General features: G+C 44.7%; 1 protein-coding gene across 1 annotated transcript in view; it reads right to left on the bottom strand.

The window, feature by feature from the left end:
• Nucleotides 1-4,260: 4,260 nt before the first annotated feature.
• SOGA3 (SOGA family member 3) overlaps nucleotides 4,261-11,543 on the bottom strand; it is a 91,107-nt gene continuing 83,824 nt past the window's right edge. The window contains exons 6-7 of the mRNA XM_056566491.1: nucleotides 9,535-10,717; nucleotides 4,261-7,204 (exon numbers count right to left, since the gene is read on the bottom strand). Of these exons, the coding sequence (XP_056422466.1) occupies nucleotides 7,073-7,204; nucleotides 9,535-10,717 (1,315 nt within the window). The 3' untranslated portion in view covers nucleotides 4,261-7,072. The remainder of the gene's footprint in view (nucleotides 7,205-9,534; nucleotides 10,718-11,543) is intronic.

Here is an 11,543-nt window from a genome sequence, read left to right as displayed (position 1 = left end):
GATTAGTGTAGGTTGTAATTTAGCATAGTTTAGTATTAAAAGTGAAAGGGGGTTAGGCACCACAACTCCCAGCATGGGAGTTGTAGTTTAGGACAACAACTCCCAGCATGCCCAGACAGCTAAAGGCTGCCCAGGCATGCTGGGAGTTGTAGTTTAGCTTAGATAAGACAGCGAAGGGACTACAACTCCCAGCATGCCCAGACAGCTAAAGGCTGAACGTGGCATGCTGGGAGTTGTAGTTTAGGACTACAACTCCCAGCATGCCCAGATAGCTAAAGGCTGCCCAGGCATGCTGGGAGTTGTAGTTTAGCTTAGATTAGACAGCAAAGGGACCACAACTCCCAGCATGCCCAGACAGCTGAAGGCTGCCCGGGCATGCTGTGAGTTGTAGTGCAGTGATGGGACCACAAATCCCAGCATGCCCAGACAGCTGAAGGCTGCCAGGGCATGCTGGGAGTTGTAGTTTAGCTTAGAGTAGACAGCAAACAGACTACAACTCCCAGCATGCCCAGACAGCTAAAGGCTGCCCAGGCATGCTGGGAGTTGTAGTTTAGCTGATGGGACCACAAATCCCAGCATGCCCAGACAGCTGAAGGCTGCGTGGTGATGCTGGGAGTTGTAGTGCAGTGAAGGCACCACAACTCCCAGCATGCCCAGACAGCTGAAGGCTGCGTGGTGATGCTGGGAGTTGTAGTGCAGTGAAGGCACCACAACTCCCAGCATCACCACACAGCCTTCAGCTGTCTGGGCATGCTGGGAGTTGTGGTCCCATCAGCTAAACTACAACTCCCAGCATGCCCAGGCAGCCTTCAGCTGTCTGGGCATGCTTGGAGTTGTGGTGTCTTCACTGCACTACAACTCCCAGCATCACCACGCATCCTTCAGCTGTCTGGGCATGCTGGGAGTTGTAGTCCTAAACTACAACTCCCAGCATGCCTTGGGCAGCCTTTAGCTGTCTGGGCATGCTGGGAGTTGTAGTCCCTTCGCTGTCTAATCTAAGCTAAACTACAACTCCCAGCATGCCTGGGCAGCCTTTAGCTGTCTGGGCATGCTGGGAGTTGTAGTCCTAAACTACAACTCCCAGCATGCCTGGGCAGCCTTTAGCTGTCTGGGCACGCTGGGAGTTGTAGTCCTTTTGCTGTCTAACCTAAGCTAAACTACAACTCCCAGCATGCCCTGGCAGCCTTTAGCTGTATGGGCATGCTGGGAGTTGTTGTCCTAAACTACAACTCCCATGCTGGAAGTTGTGGTGCCTAACCCCCTTTCACTTTTAATACTAAACTATGCTAAATTACAACCTACACTAATCTACGGCTACGCTACCTACCTACGCTATTTGCGTAGTGCTGCGCATGCGCTCCACTTTCTGTTCCCTGAGAGTTAACAGGGGACAGGGAGCAGAGCAGCGGGCGGGGAGGCAAGCGGTTGTCAGCGCTATCGGGCATAGAGATCCCGATAGCGCTGTCGAGCGAGCGCGCTGGCGGGTGACAATAAAACAGTAAAAGCATTAGCTTCTGTGGCCCGATACCGCTTTCGGAATCGGGCCACAAAGGCCATGAGAGCTACGTGCAGCTTCGGCTATCACAGGGAGAGATCCTATCCCTGTGATAGCCCAAGTGAGACTGCCGTGAGCTGCGATGCCTGATGATTAAATATGTCACGTGACACTCGCACACCCCCCCCCCCCCCCAGCCCCCGCAGTAACCAATGGTTGGGGGGTGGTGTGCGAGTGTCAGCCTATAGATTGTAATGGAGGCGGAGCCCTCGAGCAGGGAAAACTGCTGAGTCACTCCATCACAATCTATGGCAAATCACAATCTACGGCAGTGCACCGGCTCCATGCGGGGAATACTGTATACACTGTCATAATTCATAATCCCCGCCGCCGGGAGACCGGAGCTCTGATTGGTGAATTGCTATTCACCAATCAGAGCTCCCGTCAGCGGGGATTATGAATTGTGAGAGCTGTATACAGAAGCTGGTGGGGAGTGCCGTGGAGCCTCCGGCTTGTACAATGAGGATTGCAGCGGGTCTCTGGAGAATGACCTGCTGCGATTCGACCTTGGACTATAGCTCCCATCATGGACAGAGTCTGTCCCATGATGGGAGTAGTTTTACCGCAGTGCTGAGGGATGGCACTTGCACATGCCCTGGCTGCGGGACTCTTTTAGGACTACTATTCCCATCATGGACAGACTATAACTCCATGATGGGAGTTATAGTCCAGGGGCTGAGGGGCAGATTGCACCAGGTCATTCTCCTGAGACCCGCTGCGATCCACATTTATTACCTGTACAAACTGGCGGCACATGCGGCTCCACTGCGCTCCCCGCCGAATCCTGTATACAGCTGTTATCATTCAATAGCTATTCACCAATCAGAGCTCAGGCCTCACGGCGGCAGGAATTATTAATTATGACATATGTATACAGTATTTCCCGCCTGAAGCCGGCGGGGAGCGCAGTGGAGCCGTATGTGCTACCGACTTGTACAGTTAATAAATGCGGATCGCAGCGGGTCTCTGGAGAATGACCTGCTGCGATCTCCCCCGGACTATAACTGCCATCATGGACGGAGTCTGTCCATGATGAGAATAGTAGTCTAATCGTGTGCAAGTGCCATCCCTCAGCGCTGGGGTACTACAACTACTTTCATCATGGGACAGACTCTGTCTATGATGGGACATATAGTCCAGGGGCTGAGGGGCAGGTCGCAGCAGGTCATTATCCAGAGACCCAAAGCGATCCGCATTCATTAACTGTACAAGCCAGAGGCACATGCGGCTCCCCGCCGGCTTCTGTATACAGCTCTCACAATTCATAATCCTCGCTCCAGGGAGACCGCAGCTCTGATTAGTGAATAGCTATTCACCAATCAGAGCTCCCGTCTCCCGGCAGCAGGATTATGAAATGCGTCCCTCTGATTGGTGAGATCCCGTCTCCCAGGGTTATGAATTGTGACAGCTGTATACAGGGGCCGGCGGGGAGCGCAGTGCAGCCGCATGTTCCGCTGGCTTGTACAGTTAATAAATGCGGATTGCAGCAGGTCTCTGGAGAATGACCTGCTGCGATCTGCCCCTGGACTATAACTCTCATCAAGGGCAGAGTCTGTCCATGTTGGGAGTAGTAGTCCTAACTGTCCCAAAAGAGTCCCAAAGCCGGGGACTGTGCAAGTGCCGTCCCTCAGTGCTGCGGTACTACAACTACTCCAATCATGGGACAGACTCTGTCCCATGATGGGAGTAGTTGTAATTCAGCAGTGTTGAGGGACAGCTCCTGCATACCCCGACTGTCTCGGTAGAACAATTTCCTACGTGTCCTTTTTGATGGTGTATTTTTGGGTTAAAAAAAGTGTCTAAAAAAGAACATGCACATGATAAATTAGTATCCACTGCAAAATGCATTCCACAATACACAAAAAAAAAATAGACTACTCGCACAAAAAAGATGCGAAATAATTCACTGCGCAAAAATTTGCGCTACAAATAGAAAATAAAAAGCTTCTACCACTAATAATAAATTCCCCCCATAGAGGATACTCTCCATCCAGGAGTTAGGTGTGGGTTGGGTTTACACAAAGAGGGCAGGTATTATGGCATAAGGCATTGTGACTTGCATAGGGAGCATTATGGTTGAGGTGAGTTTTGTGGCTGCCACAGGGCATTATCGCACTGTAGCGGTCATGAGGGCATTGTGGTTGGCATAAGAAACACTGACTATAGTGGAAAGTGTGAGGTGCTAAGAGTGAAGTATCTGGGAAGCAAACTCTAAGACCAGGTTCACACTTTAGAATTTCTGAGTGCGGTAAACGCATGGAAATTCCCGTCCTCATCAACGGTATTGCCTGTGGAGCGGAAATCCGTCAGAACATTGAACAAGTTTTAAAGCAGATTTTTTTGGGGGAAAGTTCGTCTTGAAAACTCCACAGTGTGCCAGCAATGGGACTCTACTGCTTGGTAATTTCCAAGGAGGAATTTAAAACGGAATTCCACTCAGAAATTTTGTGGTGTAAACCCAACCTAAAGAGTCTATTCACACGTACAGTATTCTGGGCAGATTTGATGCGCAGGATTTCAAGTCATTCAGTTTACATTGAAATCTGCAGCAGAAAATCCTGCGCATCAAATCTGCGCAGAATACTGTACCCTAAAGCTGAAAGAAGCCTTACTTTCCAATCTGGGCCAAGTGAATGGCTACAATGATATGTCTCATTTACATCATCGGATGTAATTGTAATACAACAAAACACTGACAATGCAAGTTATTGAATCATATTTATTACCACACTCTAAATCAATTCTACAAATAGCCAATAAGATTTGAAAAAGTGCTTGAAGAAAAGGATCATTCCTCTCTATCTGCAGACACTAATGTTTTATTGTTTTAAAGAACACGTTATTCATACAGCCATATAAAACTCAATGCAGATCACATAGAATTAAAGGCACCAAAGCTTTGGGATTTTACAATTCAACCACCCATATTTTACATCAAAAGTAATAAATATATTCAGTGAATAATGTGGTGCAGTAGCAACATCTAATACTCTGGAAGAAAAACCTAGGGGGAGATGAACAATCCTTCCGCAACATTCATGGACAAACCAACCCTCAAAACCCTGAAAGAAAACCTTAAGGGCTTTTTAATGTAGATAACACTAACATTATATAAAAGGTCAAGTGTACTAGGAAGGGCACATGGAAATCGCTACTACAGTTTATAAAACATTCTTTATCCTTGATTAATCTCAATTGGTCACTAAAGAACAATGCTTCTTCCTCTTCCTATTTAGGTATTTTGTTTTATTTTTCTTGTACATAGTTTATAAGGTTAAAGAGGCAAGAGTCCATTAACCTATAACCTTACTGTGTTGATCCAGAGGAATTACTATATGGATCGATTCTTGTTTATTTGAATGAATCCTAGATAAAAATGAAGATTGTTTGCATATAAAGACTTGTGTACGTGGTTATTTTCTGATGACTTGATCCAGAGGAAGGCAAAAAAAATATATATTTTTTTTTTGATCTTTTAAATGTTACAGAAGTCTAATAAAAAAAATAACTTGTGACAAGTCTTTAAGTTGAATATGTGAATTACATTTATAATTAATTCTCCCATAATCTCAATTATGGCTCGAAGGCTTGTTATGGTCATTATTTCTATTACTAAACCATTTTTATCTTGTTGCTGATATGACCAGCTTAGTAAATACTTGTATTTGAAGTTTGTTCCATTCCTGTGCTATTCGAAAATGTTTTAATAAATTGACAGCTAGTTGGTACACTTCCCCAAGTTAAGAGGATGTCAGGAGAATACTGTGACGCTGTTAGTCAAGAACACACCCTGTTGACCAGAGGAGTGGTAGCACCCAGCTGTCATTTATTCAGTTCATACAATTCCAGGTGGAATATTGTAGATTTCTAAGAAAAGATGCTCCAGAGAATGCAAGAATTTACTAAAATTTACACATCAGAACTGATGGGTCCCCCTACAACAAAAAATATACTGAACACAAACACATGGGCTTAATACCTTTTAAGTGACTAAACTTTTTTTTTTTATCTGGTGCCAAATGTAATAAGAAAAATCAGTTTTACATCTACCTAAAAGGAAACTATCCTGCTACTTTAGCGTGAAGGGGAAATGTAATTTATGACCAGTAACTGGAGATGATAGAAACATATTAGTAGGTGCATAGTAGGATCCCTGGCACCAAAGGATCATATTCCTTGGAGCTACTGATTCAATATTTTTGTGTACGCAAGCTGATGCCAAAATACAGCTTATATCTGTACTCCTAATATATCAGTCAACACAGTTTACCATTGGCTGAAACATATTGAGAAACATGCTAACAGGGTATTGATGCTAGTAAAATAAGTTCTAGTCCTTCCTTTCCTCTACTGCACATACAAACACTTGACATCAAGCATCCCGTAATCATCAAGAAAGCCTCAAATCTTCAATTTCACTGGAAATCCATGGATCCACACAATAGAACTAGGACTACTAAAACACTACAGTTTGGCAATTTATATGTTATGGTCCTATGTAATGAGATAAGTCCATCATTATAAAAACAAGCAATTTACCAGGATTAGCTGGGGCATTTCCCAGATTTTTTCTTTATAAATATCAGATAATAGAATTGCTCATCCAGCCTATCAAAAAATCTTTTTTTTTTTATTCATAAAGAATCCAGGCTGAAATGGATATTAGCTACTGAAAAGCCTATTAGGACTTATATAGGTGCTCCTGTATATTTATAGTGGACTTTCCACTATACAGAGGAGCACAAGATCATAGAGCAAGTATATCAATAGAGATACATGCCTTTTATAACCAGAGCTAATATGGTCTGTACAATAGAAAGCATATCTTCAGGCTAATAGAAAATAAACACATATAGAATACATATTGGTTATTTTACAAATAAAGGATGTATAGATGAAATCATAAGTGTATATCCTTAAGTGTAAATATATATGTGTCCTGTGGTTTGTATGTGTATATCCCGTCAGCAATGTCTAAACACAGTACAGTCTGTATTTAGAAACATGCATTATGATCGTGTTACATGCATATGATATCAATGACTCATGGTGAATTTATTTAACATAATAGAACTGTACAAAAGTCTATGAAACATAATAAATGGCAAAATAAAATGTATAATAAACAACGACATATAAAAAGTATAGAAATATGTTTCTGCTACTAATAAACACCGAAGTCGGTAACTGATGACATGGCAGTATAAAATACTACATGTACTATCATGGCTTCCATCAGCACAAATGTTAAAGGAACACATTAAATTCATCATACATATGCATGAAGACTCCTTTAACAAATATGCTGTAAAGTTAATATAAAAAATGTGGTATTGTTTCTACTGTCCTATTGTTTGTAACACAGCTGCCTACCATCACTGCCTTGTCTGAACATTCCGTAATAAGATCCACCAAGAAAAGTGCCATGTTCATTTTATAAGTTCCACTTCGTAATAAGGTGTATACTATGGAAGTCAATACATAATTTATGATGTGGATTGTTAGCAAAATAAGACACTAGTGTGTTGCTCTCCTGACAGCTGCAGGCATTGAGGGAAATCTTCCTGAAGCCCATCTAGAAGGTGGACGCTGATTTGCTGGTCGCGCAGGACGTGAAAATCCGCTCTCTTTTGAAGGCGTTCTTGATACCTGGATGAGAAAAAATCCTTATTGTACAGCAGCTATAGGAGCACCATTTGATAAATACAGCTTAAAGGAGTATTCCGGGATATGAAAACATATCACCTATCCTAAGGATAGGGGATACATTTCAGATCGAGGGGGGATCCGACCACTGGGGCCGCCCCACGATCTCCGGTACCGGGCCCCGGCAGTCAGTGACACAGTGGCCAACATGCCCCCTCAATACATCTCTATGGGAGAGCCGGAGCAAAATATTAATAAGAACCTGGATATTTTCCAGAACTGGACATTTAATTATCATACTATAAATACGGTGAGTGTGATCAGGGAGGCATTGACACTGATAATAACATATTAGGCCATTGCTCATAATGTAACGTCCCACTCCTACAGTTATAGATGTTGTGTGGTGAAAGACATCCTTTTCCCTAGTCACAGGATAAGGCATAAGTGTCTGATCACGGGGGATCAGACCGCTTGGAGCCCCATGATCTCTAGATAGAGAGTGTGCTGTCTGCACCACTAATTCTATGGGAGCACCAAAGAAAGCCAAGTACAGCAATCGTCATCTTCATCACATCCTGCAAAGGATAGCGGATAAGATGTCAGTTGTGGCACCGCGCTACCATTACTGCACAGAGCAAGTTCGCTCTGTGCATAATGACGGGCGATACAGGGGACGGAGCAGCGTGACGTCATGGCTCCGCCCCTTGTGACATCACCGTCCGCCCCCTTAATGCAAGTCTATGGCGGGGGCGTGACGACCGCCACGCCCCCTCCCATAGACTTGTATTGAGGGGGCGGGCCGTGACATCACGAGGGGCGGAGCAGTGACGTAACGATGCTCAGGCCCCTGTATTGCCCGTCATTACATGCAGAGCGAACTCGCTCTGTGCAGTAATGATAGTGCGGTGCCGCAGCGGCGATTCTCGGGGGTCCCCAGCAGCAGGACCCCGGCGATCTGACATCTTATCCCCTATCCTTTGGATAGGGGATAAGATGTCTAGGGGTGAGTACTTAAGCCCTTAAGGACACAGCCCACATTTGGGGTATTTTTTAGTTATGCAACAGCTGGATGAATAGAAAAAAATGTGCCTCTAGCTGTTGCATAACTACAACCCCCAGCATGCACTGACTTCCAAAGGGCATGCTGGGAGTTGTAGTTGGAACTCCTGCTGTTGCAAAACTACAACTCCCAGCATGCCCTTTGGATGTGCATGCTGCCAGTTGTTGCTAAGCAACAGCAGGAGGTGAATAGGCCTCACCTCCTGCTGTATCCTGCACCGCCGGGACCATCGCCACTGCTGCCACCGCTCCTGCCGCTGGGACTGCCGCCAACGATCCTGAGGGGACTCCCGCCAGACCAGGGGACTCCCGCCGGACCACGCCCAGCAGGGTCGTGATTGGTCGGTCGTTCCGACCGATTAATCACGTGACTGTGAGGCGGCACCCGTGCCACCTCACTCCTGCTAGGTAAGGGCAAATGGGGCTGTCTCGAACAGCCCCATTCACTCTTTTTTTACGGGTCACCAGAGACCCGATTGACCTGGAATAGCCGCAAATCGCAGGTCTGAATTGACCGGCGATTTGCGGCGATTGCCAACATGGGGGGGGGTCTCAGGACCCCCCCAGGGTTTTGCACGGGGTGCCTGCTGATAGATATCAGCACTCACCCCGGTCCGGTCCCATCCCAGCGAGCGGCGGGGACGGGAATTCCCATGGCCGTATGGATACGCCCTGCATTCTTAAGGACTCAGGATGCAGGGCGTATGCATAGTCCCTGCGTCCTTAAGAGGTTAAGGCCAAAATGGGCTCTGTCCTTAAGGGGTTAAGTACAGCAAACCATATTTCTCCCCTGTCTCAAGTTATAGGGTCCCAGCAGTCAGACCCCCCCCCCCATGATCAAACACTTAACCCCCCTGATAAGTTCTGTTCCCTGCAGCACCCTTTTAACTCAAAAAGAAGTGGCTTTACTAATACACTGTAACAACACCTCATCTGTGTGAGAAAGAAACAAAGTGTATGACAAAGTAGAAGTTTGATTGCTGGGGTCTAGGAGGAGGCTAATAAAACAGAAGTGTACAGCAGCTTCAGCGTTATTTGGAAGAAGTTGGGATGGCCGATAGACTGATCACCATCTTTAGCTCTACCAAACACAGGCGAGAGAAGCTGGCAGGACAAGAGATTTCAGTTCTAGGATTCTCAATTATGAAAATGTTTAGCTCCAGAATAGCTCTGGTGTTGCTAGAGTCAAATGCCTCAAATGTTGCCTCTATGGGAAGATGGGTAACCAGTTGAATGTGATAACAAACTCTGCGGCGGAATTGTATTCTTACCTCAGGCAGCTTTAGGCTTAAGGAGTCCTGATGTGGATACCAGTGAATGTCATTCTGCAGAACCTTTGCTGTTTGCTCAAGATGAAGCATTTCTAAACATTGAGTCAATGTTTCAGAGCTGTCATTAGTCAACAGGAAGTCTGATTGTGTCCATTTGCTTACAGATTGCTTAGATTTACAAATAGGAGCAGCAACTTTGGTCTCGTAGCTTTTCAGAAGCTTTTCCACAACCCCATAGTTGGACCTAGAGTCTGCTGACCGTGGCCGTCCTGACAAATTGATGCCTTTCCAGTTGTGTTTTTGTAGTGTGTTCTTGTAGCTACTCATAATATGAGGTCCATTTGTCTGTGGACGTTGTTGAGTGGTAGGTTTCTCCACTGTGGCACCATTATGAGATGAGCTGGTAGCAAAAGTCGTCTCCTTTGTCTCAGTTACAGTCAGTGGTATTGTAAGAGCTTTTCCTGTAGTTACCGGCTGAGGAACTGGGGCACTTAAATGTTCATCTATATCCAGTGCCACCTCCGTTACCATTTCATCACGGCTAAATGTATTTCCTTTGCCAGCTTTAAACACCACTCTGTTGAACTCATCAATCTTTGCTGCTAACTTTCCATTCTTTATTGTATTTCCATAGCTATAAGTGGCACCTACTGGGGAATGTCCTAACATTATCACTTCTGGATATAAACTGTCTGAGCTGAAAAAGTGATTTTGTGACAATGAAAGATTTTGTTTGTTCATTTCCGGAGTCAAATTGTTGATATCTGCAAAACTATTAAACAAAGACTCTGTGAATTTTCCATCCTCAAGCCCTCCGATACTACATAACCATTCCAGGTGGCAACACTCTCCATCGTTGTTGTTTATTTCAATGTCAGTAGTGACGCTCTTATTTGTGATAGGAACTAGACTTTCATTCATGACTGGAATTGTATCCTGAAACAGAGAGTTCGGCAAAGGCCATGAAAAATCTAAGGAAGAAAGTGGTTTGTCTTGAGATTCCAAGGACCGGCCATATTTTTCTGATGGGATAGCAGTGAAAAATGGGACTTGTGTGGTTTTGCTTCCGCTCCCGCATTCCTTTTGTTTGTCTTTAGACACTTTAGGACAAGATGTATAATTTCTGGCTGTTTTCACATGAGGATTTCTCCTGGATTCTCCAAAGACTGATTCAGACAAAGTTCTGTGTATGAATAAAAAGAAATTGACATTACTAACATTACTAATGTTAGTATTCAGCAAATATATGGAGTCCCCCCCCCCCCGGTACTGCACTTCCATGTGTTTTCCCAGGCCCCTATTAGTGCTGCAACAATCTACCTCAGGCTCCAGCGGTGACTGGAATACTATCTACCTAAACTATTCCTTTATAATATCTATAGAGTCATATATAATCATGATCTATAGATCTGTGTACTAGACATTCAGTGCTTGTTTACATCACTAGCCATAGACATTTCATTTTAGTTGGTAGATCCTAATGATTTCCACAGGTTTTGCTCACAATCTAAACCTCTGTGTCAAGGGGATATGACAGACTTGATATGTAAGTATTTCATTTCTTTGTTTTCTCAAAGTTTACATGATGTCAGAACTATCTGGCAACCACTTATCCCTCAGCTATGAAAAAATAACTTGCGTTTTTAGTTCAGCTGCTGGGCTAATAGCTGTCAGTCATTGAGCTAACAGTGCAAACTTGCCTGGAAGCAGAACACTAAGAGTACTTTAGTGTAGTTCACAGGTCTTTGTCATTTGCACAACTCCCATTAAAGTCAATGTATGCATACTGCTTAACTGACCCGCTTTGCCTGTTTCCGGTTTACAGAATACCTCCAGTGGTCGGAAACAGGCCAGAGGGAGCTAGGGAGCTTTCAACCTGGAGATAGGTGTAGAGGTAGGTGTAGGTCTGAGAGGTGGGACCCGTTCCTAGGGGACATTTATAGTATATCCTGTAGATATGCCATAAAAGGCCCAGATGGGGAAAACCCTTTAAAGAAATCATAGTTTCC

This window comes from Hyla sarda, chromosome 3 (assembly GCF_029499605.1).
Source record: "Hyla sarda isolate aHylSar1 chromosome 3, aHylSar1.hap1, whole genome shotgun sequence".
NCBI classification, from domain to species: Eukaryota; Metazoa; Chordata; class Amphibia; order Anura; family Hylidae; genus Hyla; species Hyla sarda.
Note: the sequence above shows the minus strand (reverse complement) of the source record. Positions and strands in the feature narration are given on the sequence as shown.